General features: G+C 40.6%; 1 protein-coding gene across 6 annotated transcripts in view; it reads left to right on the top strand.

Annotated features, from left to right (window-relative positions):
• EPN2 (epsin 2) overlaps positions 1–20,903 on the top strand; it is a 46,862-nt gene that overhangs the window by 21,144 nt on the left and 4,815 nt on the right. For 3 of the 6 annotated variants that reach the window (XM_064461420.1, XM_064461421.1, XM_064461422.1), the window contains 7 exons: positions 330–1,103; positions 11,291–11,415; positions 12,921–13,013; positions 13,282–13,438; positions 16,569–16,742; positions 18,302–18,394; positions 19,337–19,552. In XM_064461420.1, coding sequence (XP_064317490.1) covers positions 509–1,103; positions 11,291–11,415; positions 12,921–13,013; positions 13,282–13,438; positions 16,569–16,742; positions 18,302–18,394; positions 19,337–19,552 — 1,453 coding nt within the window. In that variant the 5' untranslated portion in view covers positions 330–508. The remainder of the gene's footprint in view (positions 1–329; positions 1,104–11,290; positions 11,416–12,920; positions 13,014–13,281; positions 13,439–16,568; positions 16,743–18,301; positions 18,395–19,336; positions 19,553–20,903) is intronic. The other 3 variants (XM_064461423.1, XM_064461425.1, XM_064461426.1) reach the window with 3 other exon arrangements.

Raw genomic sequence — 20,903 nt, 5'->3', positions numbered from 1 at the left:
AAAAATTCTAGGTAGGTTTTACCTTGTTGGAAACTAAATCTGTAAGTTGTTTCTTGGACTTTGTTTTGCTTTTAATATTTGGCATTTGCATCAGCATGGATGTCTTCTGGCTTTTGTCTTGTTCAGCAGTTCAGGTTTTTAATCTTCGGTGTTTAATATTAATTGTGAGAAGAGCAAGTTGTTTTCAAAATCAGATGTCCTGAAGAAATTCTGGGAGAAAATCCATCAGTTAACTCTAGCAAAATTTCTCAAGAGCGTAGGTAGATTGCTTTCCATGTAGGAATAATTCAAGACACAACTAACGTGCTTTGTTTTCTTTCCTTACTCAGGTCATGATTTTCATTTTCTCGTGTCATTCTCTTGAAGAGAGGAAATGGTTGTAGTGGAACGTGTTACAAATAAGCCACTGATACGGAGCCTTCGCAGTTCAGAAACGTTCATAGAAGAGCAGATATAGCCCTCTTTTGTTTGTGTTCTGGAATCTGTCTAGTTAAAAAGGGAAATAAAAATGACGACTTCGTCTATTAGACGGCAGATGAAGAACATTGTGAACAATTATTCAGAGGCCGAAATAAAAGTTCGGGAAGCGACCTCTAATGACCCCTGGGGTCCCTCCAGTTCATTAATGACTGAAATAGCAGATCTGACTTACAATGTTGTGGCCTTTTCTGAAATTATGAGCATGATCTGGAAACGACTGAATGACCATGGCAAGAACTGGCGACACGTATACAAGGCCCTTACTCTGTTAGATTACCTGATTAAAACTGGTTCCGAGAGGGTGGCGCAGCAGTGTAAAGAGAATATTTTTGCTATCCAGACATTGAAAGATTTCCAGTATATTGATCGAGACGGTAAAGACCAGGGCATCAATGTGAGGGAGAAATCGAAGCAGCTGGTGTCTCTTCTGAAGGATGATGAGCGACTCAAGACAGAGAGGGCCCAAGCCCTGAAGACCAAAGAACGCATGGCTCAGGTGGCTACTGGAGTGGGTAGCAATCAGATCACCTTCGGCCGCGGCTCCAGTCAGCCCAACCTATCCACCAGCTACTCAGAGCAAGAATATGGAAAGTCTGGTGGATCCCCAGCGTCTTACCATGGCTGTAAGTACAAGCAAAACGACATAAAATGTTTCTCTTCCTTTTGAGAGATTTTTCTTCTGATTTGCTGTTAGATGTGAGAGTAAATGGTGCCTGCTAGGAGGATTAATACGCTGACTGCAAGGGGCTTTTGCAATGGCTGAGTCTCTGCAGGTCTGCTTGGTGGCACTAATGTCTCTTCAAATGACTGGTTAAACATTTGTTTTGGAGAGGATGTGTGTGTTGACGTAAATCAATTTAAATAGCAGTTGTTTACTGTCAGTTCCCGAAGGTAGTATTGTCAAGCTGCTTTTGTGAACATGTTCCAATGTTTGATGTGATAGACCCCCATTCTCGGGAGGGAGATTGTTAATGGATTTTGTTGTTGTTTCTGGTTTTAAAAAGAGTGCTTGGAAATTTGTTTTGTTAAGGGTTGTTTTTTTTGTTAAGTATAATTCAAGAAAGAATTGGAAATACTTTGTATTTCCTGGGTCACTTTGCTAGATACTGTCTTTATATTGCTGCTTTTTTATTTTAGGAAGAATATTGGTATTTAATTTCCTTTATTGCTTGCTCAGCAGTTCTTAGAGGAGTAACTCTTTGAATATGTCAGCATTTAAATATTTATACGATCAGCATTTGGTATGCAAGTATTGGTACTAAATACTATATTTCATTCTTTAAAAAAAATAGTGATGTGGGAAGAATGAATTCTTTATCCCGCTGCTTGGGGGAACTCCCTGTCATGTTAGGAAGGGGCCTGATTTGGCACTAAATCCTTCTTAATATAAGTAATGATCTGATGAAAGCTGCTTTGGCTGGAATGTCAGTGGTTGTGGTCTAATTCTGAAGGAAAATCTTTTCTTTAAATGAATGCTTATAGTGTGTGAAGGACTGTAACTGAGCCAGTGTGGTGAATCGATTGAGCACCAGTTTTAAGAATCCTAAGTTTGTCATGTCCTGTGTCCCAAAGCCCTTCTCAAATTATAAATACGTGAATGGTGTCAGTACCCCTGACATGTACAGACACTTTCTGTGGAAGGCAGTAGGAGGTAGCAGGACAAACGAAGCTAGGATGAAGAAAATCTCTGTTCATATAAAGCTATGAAGAAGAGCAGGGAAAACTATTTTTTTCAAAAGGAAATATTTTTAGGGTGCAGAGTTTAAAAAAATTGCATGAAGCTTTCCAGGTATGAGAATTTTTATCTTCTCTTAATAAGCAGTAAAATAACAAACATCTTAGTCTTTCTGTAATAACCATGCTTGAGCGTTGATTCAGTGCGAGTTTTTAAAAGAATACGTATACCGTTATCACAAAACCAACATTTTTTTCTTTTGAGGTCTATAGATCTCTGACTACAATAAAAATTCTTGATTTAGGAGATAGCTTGAAATATTGTTGGTTTTAACTTAATGCTGATGGGCTGAAGCAATAGTCACTAAGGTATGCTGAGCACACCTTTGGTTTGTTCCACAGGGTTATTTCTAAATCAGCTCTTAACTTTAATTAGTGCATGTAACTATTGTTTGTCATGTTAAATGCTACCAGAGGCTTCGAACTATTCCTCCCAGCGAGGATTGAGCAATCCAGGGTGTGTTTCTGAATTGTTGTTCCTTGGACATTTTAAGAATTTTGATGGGGGACTAGATGTCAAGAAGCAAGTTTCGTTTTTCTTTCCGTACAAAGTTGATTTACTGGATACTCTCATTTGCCTGCCTATGACTTTGCTGTGTATCTCTATTTGCAGGATTGCTTTTGAGGTAATGATTTCTTAATGTTTTTTTCTCCTCCCCCATAAGCATGTAACTAAGACGCTTTAGAAATCTCAGGCTTTTTTTTTCAGGTTTTTCCTCTGTTGTAGACTCTCCTGGACTTAATTATCTATCAGCAAAAATACAGATGGTTGTTTAGTTTTTATGATCTCTATCTTTTTGAAGTTTTAATGTTTCTTGTATGGTCTAATTGAGTATAGGAAAGCAAACCAGCACCTTACAGAACAGCTGTGCTAAACTGCTTCTGATAATGGAAAACTGTACAGCTTTGTCCTTTATCCTAGGAAACGAGGAAGGAGTTTTCATCAAAATCCAGACGTTTAATCTGTTACATAAATGCAGGGTTATTCTTGTGCCTTCTAAATTTAATGGAAAAGATGCTTTTCATTATTTAAAGTGAAAGATTGTATCCATCGTTTTCTTTTGTTCTATAACGATACCTTTCTTTTGTTCTGAAAATATGAATTCAGTAAAACATGTAAAAAGAATTAAGTTATGCTTAGCTCCTGGGAGATCCTCTCCTACAGCAGTTTTATGATGCGGTTGCTATACCGTGTATTCTGGTAGAATTATCTTTCATTCCTCCGAGCCTTTGAAGAGGAGATCAGAGGCATTTAGATTTGCAATCTATAGCATGAGATTTGCCTATTAAAAATGTACAACCACCCTCTTTGCTAAATATTTAACATGTCTTATTAACCTTCAAATATAAATAAAGTTTGGGAGAGAGTAACAGCCTTTTTACCAACACAGCCAAATGAGATGTTTCGTCTCTCAGTGTGTTGGTATAAGCGCCTTTTACTTTTGTTCCTTGCTAGGTGCAGTGGGTGGGGATTGCAGATTTTGAAAACGCATTCCCCTTACTTGAAAAGATTGTGTTTGGCTATAAGACCTCATTTTTGATGCTTTCGTGGAGAAGAAACGAAGCCTGAGCTGGCTGAAGGAGCTTAATAGTTTCTCCAGGACAGGTCACTAGGGGAACAAGTAACTTCCAGTGGCTAATGTGTGGGGACTGTGCGTGAGGGATCTTTTCCCCCTTCTGTCAGTTACTAAACGTGCAATATTGGATAAGTCAGTGGACCCTTTTTTGCTCAGTTTCTTCAAAATGGTGAATTAGCTGCACTGTACAGCGCTGGCTGTAAACACTGCAATGCTCAAACTACTGCTCTTCTCTAGCTTCTCAAGCATGTCTGTAGGCTTGTATCTGAGAGTGTGTATAAGAATTGTCTTTTGTATTTGATGTTGAGCCAGAAAGGTTTTTCTTGTAGAGTTGCTGGTGTTTGTGTCCGAAACTTATCTTTTATGAAAAAATAAAAGCAGTATTGGTAGCCTGTGTAGTGTGAGAGAACTCAAGATGGAAAAAGATCTCTTGGCTGATGTACCGTCATCCCTCAGTGCTGCAGGCTAGGCACCCTGGCAAATAAGGACATTTTTCCCCATTTCCTTGCAGATATTTCCATCTCATCTCTAACAGTCCTTTAGAACTGTGGAAAGTGAAATGGTGAAGCATGATAGTTTTCATTAAAATCCTTTCCCCCAAAGCTTTGCCTTAATGACTCTGTTGGCCCTGAAGATCTCCGTGCTGTAAAGCTTGTATAATTCTGGAGAGTACATTAGGGCGTGTGAATATTGCTGACTGTTGATGCAGACATTTGTGTAAGTATATTAGTATGCTTTTGCTATCTAGTCTCATAATCTGTAAAGGGAAACCAAGAGAAATACTGTAAAGCTAAAAGCAAAGATAAAGCTTCTCCCAACCTCCACCTTGTCAACAACTTCTGACATACTGGGGACAATTAGCTCTTTTCCAGCTTTAAGCCAGGGGTAATTAATGCTCAGATTAGGAGCTGTTAAATATTTAAATATTCCATTACAAAATATAAAAAATTATTTGTTTTGGAAAATGTGTAAATTATATGGAGTTGCATGAAATCTGATACCAGGTTTTATTTCACATTAAGAGAATGTTCTTGTGTGGTGCTGAAACTAAACCTACTGGGGGGAAGAAGGAATGTGAGGTCAATATTTGAAGTCTTTTGGAGCAGTAGTTCCCCACCCCTAATCTGGCTTTGTGTCTAACTATTGTCTTTATGCTAGATGTTAGTCACCCAGTTTTGAAACTTCAGCCTCTTGTTCCTAGCCTTGTTTCACCTACAGCTGCCAATGGCCACTTAAATAGGATTCTGGATTTATGGCTGTATGGGGGAGAGTAGGGTGTTCTTAATATAGACCTCTTAAGTCTGAACTGTGATGCTGTTTCAAGCCTGGGAGTGCATTTGTGAGAGTTTACTGGTCTGGATGAAGTCCTTCATCTAGTAACTATCTTTCTAAAGTATTCTCCAGCAGGGGCTTACATAGGAATATTACTCTGTTGCTGCATTGGAGTTGTCAGCATGGCAGAAGCGTAACCCGCAGTCACTGCTGTGCGGAAGGCAGCTTAGGGTGCCTGCAGAACACTGTGCTCGAGCACCTTGGGCTGCAGAAGCTCTCAGGAGATGGGGCAGGAGTGTAGGGACCCAGATTACCTTGTTCTTTCTCAACTGTCTTGGGAGCAGGTTAGGTCTGCTAAAGACAACACAGCTATGCGGATTGTCACCGTTGAGCTGTGGCTGCTCAGGAAGCAAGCAGTGTGGTCGTCTGCAGCTCCGGTGGCTGGGGTGGTTACAGGAGTCGGAAAAATGATGGAAAAATACTCTACCTGGAGGGAAGCGACTGACAAAGCCAATTCCTCGGCGGCCCTGGCCCCAGAAGACAGTGTGTTTGAATTAATTTCAGCTTCGAAGGATCCCTCTAAAATGCTGGTCCTCTCCCTCTACTACCTTCATGTTCTAAAATCAGGTTTACCGGAGCCCTGCTTTTTAAAGAGGTCCCATCCTATTATACCTAAACCAGGACCTACCTGTATTATTTTGGGTTGTACACATGTCCTTGCTTTAGCCATCTGCTGCCTTGGTCTTGGGTTGCCCTTTGCAGGGTTGGCAGAGCAGGACTGGTGTGTGTTTTAATGTCCTGATTTCATTTACACAAATGCGGCAGAGTAGGGAGCAACGCAACGTGCACAGTGTGACCTGATTTTAGAGGAGCACTTTGCCCAGAGGTAGGCTGTTCGGATGAGAAATCAGATTCATTATACATACAGCCTATGGGATAAAATATTGGTGAAAGATGGACTGAAAAAGGCTTTTATGGATCTTGTGAAATGCCAATTCTGTTAACCTTACCTGTAAACATTTTTGGGAGGAATTTTCTTTAGGTGAAATAATGAGTTTCAATATTCACAGTGATTATTCACATTAAGTTGACTCATTATTTAAAAACAGTTTTGTGAAACGTCAGCAAGTTTGTGTTTACTCATCTGTTTCAGCTTTGTCTCCCCTTTTGCTTGGAGTAGAAAATAATTCAGAGGAATTACTAACTTGGGTTTGACACTATAGGAAATTCAGAATGCTCCTGTTTTTAAAGTTTGGGGGGTTTTAATAATCTGTCCTGCATCTTTGCAGGTTGGAGTACATCTCTGGCCTTCCATCTCAGTTGGGGAATATATGACATATCATCCAGCAATGAATCTGGATGAGCTGTGTGGATGACTTCTGTAGTTTGAGGTGTTGAAGGAATTTGGGAGACTCCTATGTTATCTGTCAGATGTCACTTGACAACTTGATTTAATCCTCTCATCATACTTTTTATTTTTTTTGTCATGGTCTAATTGAAGGTGGGAGATGCCATCGGTGTAGCCAGGCTTCTGTAGTTGCAATAAGTTATCTAGCTACGTGTATGACGGTGAGTGTAGGGATCACCTGAGAGAGAAAATGCTCTTTAACCAAAACAAGCCTTAAGGATTTGTTCAATATTAAATTAATTTCAAAAGTGCTCTGTCTGCTTCAGTGCAATTAGAAATCATGCAGTAAGACTGATCAGCTCCACCTTGTCGCGTTAATTGGCGCTGTTAATTCTCTTCTTGCATTTGAAAAATCTCTTTAATTCCCAATGGAAAGGTGGATTACACAATTATTTCTAGATTAAGCAGTTGCACATGCACTTTCATCATTTGAGAGTTAGATTGGCTTTTTGAAAGTATCCCATCTTTATTTGAAGACTAACAAGTGGGATCTCTGCTCGGTTCCCAAGTGGATTGCTATCGGCTTCTAAGTTCTTACCGTGATATTATTCTAATTTTTCAACTCAGCCTTGGTTTTGTCTACCTTTGTAGGCGTACCGATTGTGTGAGGAAGCAGCCTTTATGTCTGAACAAATGTGACTAAGAACTGAATTTTGTTCTTAAGAATGCCACCTGCAAATTATAGGGCTGGGGCTTATTTTCCGTGGCCCTCTGTGCCGTCGCTTGGTCTAGAGTGACATTAAAAAAATCAAACCAAAACCCCCCCAAAAAACCCCAACCCAAAAAACCAAGCACATGCTTCTGAATGAAAATACCCTATCTGATTTTTATGCTGGGACTGGTTTTTAGCATAAATATAGGCAATGATTCTGCTTTCTAGCTATGTACTGCATATACACTAACTCACTAACTTAACCAAGCCTATAGACATCTACAGAGGGCTTTTAATATAGCTAAAATAAAGTAAATTACCAATAGATACGTATGAAAGACGTCATAGCCTGTATGAGAGACAGATGGTGGAGCAGAATCCTGCTTTAGTGATTAACTGAGGTTGGAAATCATTTCCTTGCACTGCAGCTAGAGCCTTGTTGAGAAGAGGGCCTGGTGGCATGTCTCCCTGCAGAAGCAGATGCCCACGCAGTTGCTTCTGGGCAGCCTTGGGGGGCCGGGATCTCCAGATTCTCAAAGCAGCAACAAAGCAGGGCTTAGCAGGTCAGAATTGATCTATTGAGTCCCATCTTACATAAACATCTGAGTTAACTGTCATGTGCTGTGGGATAAGAGATTCTTTGTGTGGCAGCAATACTGTTACTAAGGCAATAACCTTTATGCTAGATCCTTGCAACCAAAACGTTAATGCAGGATGAGGCCAATATAGAAGGGTAGTTATAATACTGCAGGAGTTTAGGAGTGAAGTTGCTGGGTAAAACATGTCAGATCACCACCAAGAACAGTATTTTGAATTTCCCTTAATCCTTTTTCAAAAAATATGCTGGCAGCTATTTGATATAGATGGTTGTATAACCACTGCAGAAGTCTAAATGTAAAATAGCAATACTTTTATAATTTTTTTTTAAATGTGAGGCCCAAGGAAGAATTTCAAATTGACAGTTTTTTCTGGTGTGTTTTTTTTTTTTTAAAAAGGAGCTCTAAAGTGCCCTTTAGAGTTAATAAAACCAAGTGGAATGAATCGCTGAAAAGCCTAAAAGTGAAAAGAAATAAGCTATATCTGTGAGACCCCTTATTATCTGTGTTCAGATCCTGGAGCCGCTGAATGCTGGTCTCTGTTGGGAGCTGTGAGGTAATGGAGCTCGCTGCCAAAGCAAGCCTGCCGTTCCCGTGCGCGGCTGGGAGGCGAGGACCCACCATGGGAGGGCGAGTGAGACGCTTCAAGTAGGACGCAATCCCTGCTTATTGCTGCTTTTTAGTGCAAAAATGCTGTCTGCTGTTAAAAGCTGAAACTGGTGAGCACTTTCAGTGAGTAGTCCTTCATGTGGAAATGGGAGGGAAAGCAAGGGAGTTGAGTTAACCCATTTCACATTATTTTAAAGTCATTTTACGATAAGCTTCTTAGTTATGGAATGTAATTATGCCAAGGGAGATGGAAAGACTATGCAAAAAGTAGAGGAAATAACATTCTTCCCCACAATTGCAGTTAAAGAAACAGAAGACCAGAAGATACCTGCTTGATCATAGTCCGGTTACCATCTGTTCTTGGGTGACTATGTCGGTGTCCAGCTCTGGTTTTTAACCAGTCATGACTCTTTCCTTCCACAGTTCGTGCTGGAAAGCTGCTTCTTTCTATTTGTATCTCAAATTTCTTCATGGCCAATTTGTACAATTAGCTTTTGCCCCTTTATCTTAAATAGCTTTTCTCACTCCATAGCATTTGCAAGCCTGATGTATTTAGCAACTATAAACTATAATCTTCTTTTTGCAAAGATAAACACATAAAATGTTCTCTGTGCTCAGAAGGGAAGCGTTTCTACATCCACTCTGTTTTGGAATCATCTGTCTTGGATTTGTGTGACTAGAATTGCATTTCATATGTTAGGCGAGTTCTGACTAACCCTCTGATGCAGTGGTGCAGATGTTAGTAATAGCTGTATTAGGTTAGCGGCTGGGAGTTACCATGTGCTTTTGTACTAAAGAAAGTTCTCTACATCTCACTGGCAGCTGATGCCCCCAGTTAGCAGGTGGTCATCAAAGAAATTATTTTTCTTTCTCTGTATCACCCCATTTCCCTTCTCAGTCATCTGTGTTTTTTAATACTCCCGTTTCTCCCTCTAGTTTGGCAATTTTTCTTAGCATTATGTTTGCGTTTTCCCATAACCTCCTGCATTTGTTTATTACATAATTTTTCTTAAGATTGTCTTAAAGCCAGCTCTTGAGAAACCGTTAGTAAACTTCCTTGGTGGTAGGCAGTATGGCGTAATCTCTTCTTCAGCTGCTTCTTTACCTGTTCCAGTTCTTACACTACCCCTGTTTAACAGTAACATCCTATTTAGCATCATAAAATGTTGAGTGCACAGAGATTAACTTTACTGCTTTTCCTTTTGACTCACATTGAGTTTTATCCTGTTTTCCCTTTAATTATCTTTAATATTTAAGAATATTCAAAGTTTACAGATGTTTTAAGGTAGTATTTTCAGACGTCCTGTTACCTGATGCCCTGTTTATTCCTACTTCAAATCTGTAATAGTCTGTATAATATATTGGAGAGCCCGTCTGTGACTGTTGGAGCAAAAAGTACTCATGAAGCAGGCTAAATTTAGATACTCCATATGAGAAAGAGTTTGAAAAAGCAATAGAATTGAGGTATGAGTTATATCTTTATAAATGTGAAGTAAGGAGGTTGTTTGGTTGGCTTGAAAGCTTCAGGATCAGCACGTGGAAGGAATTGTTCCGGGGGAAAAATTAACTTGATCCTTTAGAAACAGAGTGGGACGGGATGGCACATTGGGTGTGTGGTGGAAAGGAAAGGTCATTCCTCGTTTACGGAGAGTCACCTTCCTTCTGGGCTGCTGGATGAGAGGGAAGGTTGCACGTTTTATTTTATAATGTTATTTTGGGCTAACGGGGTTTCGAGGCTGGGAAATACTTGGAGAGTTGAAAAATGTGACTGGAAGAATGTGTTTGTTTTTTTTTTTAAAAATTACATTTTGGCAATCTAATTTTTACGTGCCTAGCTGACTTATTAAGAAGAAATGTGATTTCTTTGAGCTTGACACCATAGTTTAAAGATACGGTTCCTCTTTATTAAATGTCAATATCTAGTTTGCCAGACTAATCATCATTCCAACCATTAAACACAAAATTCCTTGCCTAAGTAAGATAAAATTTCTCTATAAATTACTTAGATGCTAGAGAATTGTCTGACAGAGAGGACAAAAATTGTTTAATTACCATGCAGTGATAAACCTATTAGAGTTGTCCCATTTGGATGGGAATTTCTGTATGCTGCTGTAGTAAAAACATCAGTAAAAGACTGTTTGTGTATTGAGAGATTGTGTATTTTAGCTGTCAAGCCTGACTGTTATTTAGGGAAGAGTGAGGGAGGTTACCAGCTTCTACTTAGCTAACAGAGGTCTTCAGCCAAAGCAAGACCAACCAACAACAAAAAACAAACCACCCCCCAAAATACATACACCAAACTTTCTTTTAAAAGAGAGAATGATACAGTATTTTTGTAAATTTTGAGTATGAATAGCTGGCTTGTTGGTCTCTGAGCCTGCCTAACAGTTAAGAATAGTTCTTTTATCTGTCCCATTAAGAGTGTATTATTTTACAGAGAAGTGGGTGGTATCCAACTTTACCCTGGTATTGGCCAACTCCCAGCAAATTCTCGCTGACATTATAAGATGTAAGAAATATCCACAAATGTTTTCTTGAATAATTAATTCTATAGTTCTTTAAGTCAGCGTCCTGCCCCCCGAGGCTCTGATATGCTGAGGCAGGGTATCCAGCAGTCGTTGGTGATACTTTTTGATTATTACAACCCCACTGACACAAAAAATCTTTGTTTTCCAGGAACGTTTTTCCTTTAAAGCAATTGAACCGCCTTGCAAAGTTCTGCCTGCTTAATTGTTCTGGCTTGTTAACCTCAGCCTTGGTACCAGCTTTACCTCTGACGGTGCAGGGAGCCGATGGTGGTCGGCGAGTTGGTGGCCTCTGGCACCCAGGGGGCCTGTCGCTGTGCTGCGGACCTTTGAGAATGGCTGTGTGAAAGTGGGATGGGCTGGTCAGAGGAATAATCAAACCCAGTATATCTTTTTGTTATTTGGTGTTAAATTTGCCGTGTTTTGTCTCCCAACAGCTACATCCCCTCGAGTTTCCTCGGAGCTTGAGCAGGCTCGGCCTCAGACAAGTGGAGAAGAGGAGCTCCAACTGCAGCTCGCGCTGGCAATGAGCCGGGAAGTGGCGGAGCAGGTCAGTTACCGTGTAGGTTTTCCAAAGTATCTATGCTTTGATAGTTGAGCCTACAATCCTGTTTCTTTTTCAATGGCAGCTTGGCTTTGCTCCAGGTGGAATAGGGGGAGAGAAAGGCCGTTTTGGAAGATGTTGCTCTTTTAATTTTTAAAAAAATCTCTTTTTAAAGAAACTGCAGCCTCTGAGCTGTTGAGACTAGTGGAAGATGACAGTCACTTTGCAAGAAGACACTGTGTGGGAGGATGTTAATCATCACAGTACTGAAGATGGTTTTCAGTTAGGAAGAACTGAAAACACGCCTAGTCCTGAAAACCTTAATTAATGGGGCAGCATAAGAAATGTCAGTGAATTGTGATTACAATGAAATTCTGAATGATCTGCTCATTCGGTGAGGTTGACTGGAACAGAAGGTGACCTGACACAAAAGACTAGAATTTATAAAGAACTTGGTTTAAAATAACTTGGCTCCTAAGCTGTTGCACAGGTTATGTTATTGTGGTAATTCTTAGGACGCTCCTTCTGAATTTGGAGTAAATGCAGTAATTGTGGGTAAAGTTTACTGCATATTAATATGTAACAAAGTTATTGAATCTCAGCTATTGAGTGAAAATTCAAGTCAGCCAACTGAATGTAATATTTTAGCGGCTTCCTGTGACAATTTTAGTTTACTGCTGTGTCCAAGCACTAGTATCTCCGTGCTTGGAACGGGAAACTATCACCCAGTAAACTTTTTTTGAGTTTTGAGTCATTATTGAGCAATAAAGTTAAAGAAAATAAAAATCAGAATCTATCAGTTGAAAAAAATGGCAAGGGAAATACCAGCTGGGGAATTAGTCAACTCCTGAAAGACGTGATGCAAGCAAAGATATTTAAAGTAGTTGAATGTACCACAAACATTGTAGTTTACAGATGTTAAAAACCTAGAAAATATGCATGGAATTGGCTAGATTAATTCACTTAACCTTCTTTATAACAGTTGCAGCAGCTGTGGAGGGAAGCTGACAAAAGCCAGGAGAAGTAAAATCTAAATCACTGTGTCCTTCAGGGACGATTTGAATGTTTAAAAACAGGACATTTGAAGATGGGATGGTTACTGTGTCTTTCATTTCTGTGGTGTTTCTAGCATTGTAACTGAATTTTTGGAAAGAATGTTTGATTTGTACCCTTCCCATTAGGAGTAAAACAACACGAGGGTAGATTTCAGCGAAGTGGATGATGTTATGATCGCGCTGTTACACTGGTGTTAGAGGGTCAGGGTGTTCCTGACCCCGTTTGAGGCAAGAATCACAAGAAATCATATATCCCCCCCCCCCAATTTGTGTTATGTACAAGTTACAGCAAATAATCCTGGCAATCCCACTGCGCGTGCCTGTGGTGCGTGTCACTCTTAGGGCGGCAGGGAGTACTGCCCAGGCCTTCCCTGGCAGTGTCCTGCCAAGGGGGCTAGGCACCTGGAGGGAGCAAGCAGCACAGTCTAGGCTAATGGTCTATATCAACAGTGTTGATTTCCTTTGCAGGAGGAGCGCCTCAGACGCGGAGATGATCTGAGATTACAGATGGCTCTGGAGGAGAGTCGCAGAGACACAATTAAAATTCCCAAAAAGAAGGAGGTAGTGCCTTCGACTAAGAAATTCCCGGTTATGCTGCCAAAAGCTGAAATACAGTAACACAAAATAGCTTAATACTGAGCTCTTTTATGCTTTTGGGATTGCTTTGTTGTATAGCTTAAAGCTTCTTCCATGTGGGTTAAATTTCAAACTACTAGTCAATGCAGGTGTGTAAAAGGAAAAAAAAAAATAATTGCTTCTTCACTCTCATGGGCTTGTACTTCAGATTGGTAATGCTCTTGATTAAAGCTCAGATTATTCCTGCCCTCAGCATACCACTCTCTTGGACCTAATGGATGCCCTGCCCTCGTCGGCACCGGCCCCACAGAAAACGGAGCCTTGGGGACCTCCAGCTGTTGCAAACCAAACTGATCCCTGGGGAGGATCCACAGTTGCAGCTACTGCCTCTGACCCGTGGCAATCCTTTGGTAAGAATAGGCTGCCAGAAGGAATGCTTATTTAAAAATGCTTTTGCTTTTCAATGTTGAGCTTTTCAAAGTTTCTCAGTATACAGTGTCGTGCTTGATAACAACAGTCTATTAGTCCATTTTGATTGCTCCCTGTACTCTAGAGCTGACGTTCCTCTAACTCATTTCCAAGCAGAAACAAATGGAAGTTGCACTCTGTTCCTCCTTTTTAAGCAGCTGGGCTTTTGTGTGTGCATTTTGAATCTTAAGAAAGCGGAGAAGAGTGAAGCTTCTGTTGTTTTTGCACAGCAAAACCAACTTGTCTCAGGATGGGATGATGTTTATGCTTTGACTTCTAGTTGTGACCAGTGTCGTGGGTTTAGACTCTTTCCAGTGTTTAATATAATACTTAACCTAGGAGGGCCATAGATCTGAATTACCGTGTCTTTAATTGCTCCTAGTGAAATGTCGTTTGTACGCCGTCAGAATCAAACAGATTAAATTGTTTAAATGGAGATTTTCTTACTAAACCAAACAATTGAGGTTACCACTTTAAATATTTGCTGGGTTTCATAAGCTGTTATTGCTAAATTCATGAACTCTGTTTCTGAAGTGAAAGATCCTGTGCTTCACATCTTAAAGAGCAATTAAGCCCACTTATTCGTGTGTTTGCTTTTGTGTGTGTGTGTGTGTGTGTGTGTGTGTTTTGCTGCCCATGTGGTGTGCTGTTTTCTAGATTAGCCAAAGCCTGTCCAAGGAGTTAGTCCTTTGAATAAGAAAGCTGATGGTTCCTCACAGTACACATTCAGCTTGCTACATCTGTGGAATTGGAGCTGGATCTATTTTTTGTTAGCTTTGGATTTTTTTTCTTTTTTGAGGGCCTGGGGGTTTCTGTGCAAACGGAAGCGTTTTCATGAAGACTAACAGCTTAGTTCTGTCAGTTTTGCTTCAGGCTGGTGATTCTATGACCTGTGCTATAAAGTGCTTCAAAGTCACTTGCATTAGCATCCAACACACCACCATCCAGGTTCCTGATGAAAATTTTAAAGTTTAATAATGACAAGCGGGGTTTTTTTTGTTTTTCCCCTTCTCATGGCAGCATTAAAGGCACCTGCACAGCTGCTGGGCCAACTCCAGTTCATTGTTCTAAGTGTAATCTGTTTCTTTTTCGGTGATAAACTGCAAGCATGAAATCAGAAAAAGTCCAAGTTTGGGGCCCTGAGGCTGTTCAGTGTATTTTTCCGTGGTTAAAAAACAAAGTCCACCTTCTTCAAATCTCATGCTCGATATATCATCCTCTGACAAGATTTCCTTGCATCAGTTGCAGCTGTAGCATTTCCTCTCAGTGGCTCCCAGCTTTATTAATACCATAGAACAATGCCTTGTTCCAGCTTGCTGGTTACTTGGCTCCCAAGGATAGTCTTGAAGATATAAGATTTATGAATTTGCTAATAAAAGAGTGACACATTAAACTGTATTTCTCAAATCCCGGATGTGCTTTGGCATTTCAGTGGAGATAATGGAAGCTACGGGAAGGTAGTGTTTGAATTTTGTGCGCTCTCTTTATGAAATAAAAGACATTTTTGAAAGCTTGCATTTATGGGAAGTGCTGCTGTTAGCATTTCTTGTGTGGCATTGCTCGTAACTCAGCACTAAGGGTAGATAAAGGAAATGTAAGTACCGGTGAGGGAATAGTTGGACAGACTTGGAGAACTTCAGCATTTCCTGGTCCAAAGTTGTAGCAAGACCATCCTGCCTGTTGATGAAACAAAGACTAACATTGCAAATTGGAATTTGTGCCACTGTGTGTAGCGTTGAATTGGTTTTCAAGAGTATTGTGATGCCAAGGGGGTTTGTTTGTAGTTCTAAAAAAATAAAACAATATTCGATTGTAACTTGAAACCCACGTGGCGGTTAAAGATAATAGCCATGTACTGCGTGGGTATTCCTGTCCTACTCTTGGATTATACAGTCCTTCTCATTTAGTAATTTAACCATGACTGGTTGAGAAGTTTCCTTGGGAAGAGGAAATGTGTTTGCATCTACTATCTGACTTGAAGGTAATTGATCACTGCAGAGCCGTACGGGTTGTGCATTTAAAGTACTGGGTGCCCACTCCTGCACCCTGATGGCTGGGGGGCGGGGGCTGCAGGGATGGATGATGTAGGAACAAAGCAAGGGTGATACCTTCCAGCACAGCCCTGGCCCACTGCAAATCTGAAATGTGATTTGCTTCAGTGGTCTTGGGGTTTGATAAGCCGGAATAGTTTCATTTTATGCTAGAAGGAAGAAGGGGTCACCTAAGCTGAAAAGCAGTAAGTCAGTAGGTTTGGGGAGGAAGAAGATAAAACTGGCAGGAAATTTGTATATATAGTGAGGCAAGTTTCCTTCTTTCCTTTTCCCTTCACTGCCTTAATTTGTCACTTTACACTAGGAAGCCCTGACCTTGTGCACAGTCTGAAGCAGTTTGCTAATCTGAATTTGTAGGAGTGGAGAGTTGTCAGCATATCCAAGTAAAAATGGGAATCCTGAACATACAGGCATTGGGTTTAAAAAAATACAGAAAAAGGTATAGGGAGGGGTATCGGTGGGCAGCTTACATCGGTGTCAGGAGTGCTTACAAATGGGAATGAAAAAAAGCTCAGGGAAGCTGATTATATTTTTATAAAATAACAGTATAGTTAAAGGAGTTTGAAAACTGTTCCCTTTGCATCTTACAGATTTCCTTTCTTTGCCCAAGTCTTAATGTTGTGTACTTCATACCTCTTACAGGCTTTTTAGAAACCTTCTTCCCATGACTCCATAAATGTAGCCTGTGATTTAGGTCACCTTCAGTCCGATATTGTCTGTTGCGGTGGCAATGTCTGTAACAAAAGCAAGTTTATTTTCTTGTTGGAGCTGCAGATTTTTTTAATTCAGTTTCAAATGGGAGATTTTATTCATCTATCTCGCACAGATTTTACTTGTGCTTGTTGTTCAGTATGTATGGCACAGATGCTGAGACTGATCAGTATTCCTGATGTTGAACTGCTTCACCTATTTATGTTTAGTATTAATTGGCAGTGATAGCTCATAAGAGAGATGAACCTCCAAGGAATACTTTCCAAAGCGAGACTGTACTGACTTGTGTTCCTGCTGCCTCTTTTTGCAGGTGCCAAACCAGCTGCTTCCGTTGACCCTTGGGCAGCACCAGCAGGATCCACAGCTCAGCCTCTGTCCAAAAATGTGGACCCGTGGGCTCCTGCTCAGCCATCTTCTACTGCAGCAAAATCTTCTGTGGATCCTTGGGGACCAGCACCTGCCAACAAACCTCTCTCCACTTCTGGTGAGAAACGGTCTCATCCCATATCCATGTTATTTGAGTAATGAAGGTGAAACCCGAATGATTGTCTTGCATTGCTTGGTTAAAAGAAGCTATGTGCTGAACAATTTGCAGAACTGGTCTGTAAAATAAATGGGAGTTGTAATAGCTAGCAGCAAAAAGAACTTCAAATGTAATTATTCTGACTTAGAGCTCTGAATTTGTGTTGCTTCTTTGTGCTCTGTCCCTTCTACATTCCCTTATCGGTAAGTGCGGATGCATGCTGAACACTTATGACTGTGGCTGCTGTTGGGTTTTTAAATGGGTTTTATCTTTAATTAGACAAGGACTTAATTTCTGGAAATGAATGATACTATAATTTTACCTTTCATCATGATAAATAGCTATGCAGATGGATGCCTCTGCAGACGTAGATTGACAGGTAGCTGGGAAAGCTGTCCCTAAGCCCTTGTGTAGCAAGATGCAGAAAGTGCTGATGTAATTGTCTGTTCACGCTCTGTAACTAACGCAGCCTTGATGAACCTTAATACCTGGTATTTGCATGTTTGCACCGTGGTTAAATGCGTCCTGAATGCATTTTCTGCTAGTCCTTCATCTCAGTACATAATAAACAAAGGAATCTCAGAGTACTGCAAAAAGTTGCCTAATCAGCTTTTCACTGGGCAAAGGGCAATAACTGGATCATTATGAGAACGGTCCTTTAACTATGGTGGGTCTTTGTTCTTGATTAGAAGTATTGTTGTTATACACATTCTTCGGTCATTCTCTTGGGTTTTTGTCATTTTGCGCTCTTTATGGAGCTAAGTCCGTGCCTTCTTTCGCTTGAAATATTTTGAAGGTTAAAACTAAAGCAGAAAAACATTTCAACTAATAAAAATAAAAGAGGGCAAACTTAAAAGCTTTTCAGGAGTGTGATTGTTCATTTAGGAGTGGTTTTTCTTTCTCCATTTTGAGGTAAGGGTGTGTCCACATTTTGAAAATGTTGTTTTCATTGGTTGCAAACTACGGGCGAGTTCTGGTGCTTTAGCTAACAGGGCCTTACCATCTTCACTTGGCATAGATAACCTTCTCTGTCGCAATCCTCGCCTTTTAACTTCGGCAGCGTAAGTCAAACCGTCGCTTAAGTTGTAGAAATGCTACATTTGTCTTTGGTTCTGTATTCAGCCGTGTGTTTTACTTGAGGGCCGATTAACACTCTTCATAGTTTAGGCTGTAAATTCATTGCTGTTCTCTTCTTCCGCAGCAATATATCCCTGTCTATATGTCTCTCTAGTGCAGACACTCAATAAAAACCCAGCACGTACCTCGCACTGTGTTTTAAAAGCACATTGCTCTGAATTAGTTGGCTAATCCTGCAAGAAAGGACAGTTCTCTGACATTAGCCTTCTCCCTGGTCCTGGGTAAGAGCAGACGCGCTCAAGCTGATCTGAACTGCTGCCCTGGAACCTGACAGAGTCACTTCTTGGCAACAGTGATGGGTTAGAAATTGCTTTCAGTAGAATCAGGTATGTGATGCAACTGAAGATCTGTTAATGACAGGGCTGTCTTGTTATTTTGAACAGGAAGTACATCTTTTGACCTCTTCAGTAATTTGAATGGTACAGTTAAAGATGATTTTTCTGAATTTGACACACTTCGAACTTCCAAAAAGCCAGGTATGAATCAAATTCTTAGCATGTGGACAGTTTGGGTGACAGTCTCAGCAACAAATGACTCTATTCTTAAATTTTATTAACAAACAAACAAAAAAATTAGACTTTCACAAAGGAAAAAACTAAAGCTGGTGATAATGCAGCAGTAAAAGCTGCTTGTTAACATTTTGGCCTGTGCATGAACTTGTGGGGAATGGGCCTTTGGCGCTGTAAGCCATAGAATTTCACTCTGTAACCTTTCACTGCATTGACCCAGATACTTGTTTGACTTCTAAATTTACAGTATCCAGCTTTTTTGGAGTATGGCTCATGCTCACAGAGTCAAACAGAACAACGTTGACGGCATTTCACAAATGTGTATATTCTAGGGTGTAACAATAGTAGGAAGATGTGAAAATACGCTTCTGTGAACGCCTTAATTTATTTTTCTATTTGGTCATTAGTCACTAAAATAAAAACTGCCAGACCTTAATGTGTAAGTGCTTTGATACTGTGTACTTTCGGGATGGTTCTGCCTGAAAGAACGGTGACTAATTCAAAGCTGGGCTAGGCTGCTTTAACACAGAAGAGAAAACCTGGGTGGGATCTAGCTAGGAAGGGCACAGCAGTGATGTAGTGCAAGGGCAGAAGGTAAAGCTTTTGAATATCTTTTCCTTGGAGACTCCTAGTCCCATCTGTTGCAACACAGCTGTGAGAATATTTATCAGGGCAAATCAGGTAGCGCCTTCAGCAGAGCACTGCACCTCTGACTGTAGCTTCTTCATACTCTTCTAAAGAACATTTATCTGCTTGCATGCTATAAGGGTGTAACATGTACTGAAACGTTTAAGTCTGACTAATACAAATGTTAGATTTTAAAACACTTCTGCTGACAGAGACCTCAGGGTTTTCTTTGCTTGACTGTGTACATTAATAAGTTTTGTTTTTCTCTTTGTGTTGTTTCAGCTGAATCAGGTTCCACTTTGCCATCTCAGCATAGCGGTACCACAAGTCCCGATCTCTTTGATTCCCAGCACTCAAGCATGACATCAGGCAAACAAAGTGCGGCTCGGAAAACCCCTGAGTCTTTTTTGGGCCCCAATGCTGCTTTGGTGAACCTGGATTCACTGGTGTCTAAGCCACCACAACCTGTTACTTCGCTGAATCCATTCTTGGCACCAGGTCTGTTTTCTGCACGTTCCTTCAGTTTTCTCTTTTAGCTTTCCCTTCCTATAGAAAAACTCTGCATAACTCAGTCCCGTTTGATTTAACATAAGCTGTTTTGGGCTTGTTTTTCGTGATTGCTTCAGCCAACAGATCATGACTGAGAGCCGGAGGGTGAGCCATCATGGTTTCAAGGCATATGCCGGCCCCTGAAAGCGCAGTTTCTACTCTTGCATCTGCAGCTGATCAGCTGGCTGAGCATGGTTTCTCTTCCACTTTTGCCCTTGCTCTCTGAAAACGATCTGTGCTTGGGCAGCATTATGTTATTAAAAATGGTTGAGCTAAAGCTGCCTGATTGGCAGAGCGGGCAAGATGTGAACGTGGGCCACCAGAGAATCCCGTGGGAAGGTGATAGGTAGTAGGTTCTTGTGGAAGCAGGTAGGAATTGCCCTTTTGTTGTGCTGCAGCAGGCACAGTAGCACCTCTCACTGCAACCTGAGGTTCCAGATAACAAAACTCAGTATAATTTAGTGGATCGCTGGCTAGGCTGTCTTTAGGCTAGTGTGATAAACCAGTTTTGATCCAAACATGGTTTCAGTATATTTTGAAAACAAAATAGGCTGTTGCAGTTCTTCTGTAAACTGTCCCGTTAGAAGTGAGCCTTCACTTGTAGCAGACTTAGATGGTGACACGAAATACATAGAAGATGTATGTATTTTTTAAAAGCTCTTCATATGCACTAAAATTTCTGTGTGATGTTAGCATGGTGTAATACTTTAAAATGCTCTTTCAGTATTTATTTTCTTCACTCTTCCAATGAAAAAAAAAAAAAGGCAGTTTATTGAACTCCTTGGGTAGGAGAAAAGCAGCGATTCTGAACAGCCTTGGCGGTGTTTAGCAAGAGGAAGTCTGTGTATCTGCCATTACTGGTTACTACAAAAGGTTTATAAGGGGTCACTGGGCCATCCAAATAACGCTATACATATACGGTAAAAGGAATTTGTGGTGTTGGCAGCGGTCCAGAGAACCTCAAACGCTGGGAGAATTATTCTCTGCTTTTTCTAGCACCGCAGTATTTCGGAAACAACTTGTTTACTTTATGAATTCTTGTCAAAACTCAGTGCCAGGAACATGCACAGCTTCTAAATGGAGATGACTGGATGAGATCTTGAAGCAGATGCAAAAATCTGCAGCAGCCGAATTGCAGTGAAGGAGTTCAGAGAGCCTGCAGTTCTCTCCTGTAACGCAAATTTTAAGTAGCATTAAAAAAGAAAAAAGAAAATGAGTGATCTGGGTGTCATGGTTAGGCGTGGTCCAGGGAACCAAACTTAAGAGCCTGTCCCTCCGGTGACCGCTATCAGAAGTGGAA

The sequence above is a fragment of the Phalacrocorax carbo genome, chromosome 10, assembly GCF_963921805.1.
Source record: "Phalacrocorax carbo chromosome 10, bPhaCar2.1, whole genome shotgun sequence".
In the NCBI taxonomy this organism is placed as follows: domain Eukaryota; kingdom Metazoa; phylum Chordata; class Aves; order Suliformes; family Phalacrocoracidae; genus Phalacrocorax; species Phalacrocorax carbo.
This window is presented reverse-complemented; position numbering and strand designations above follow the sequence as displayed.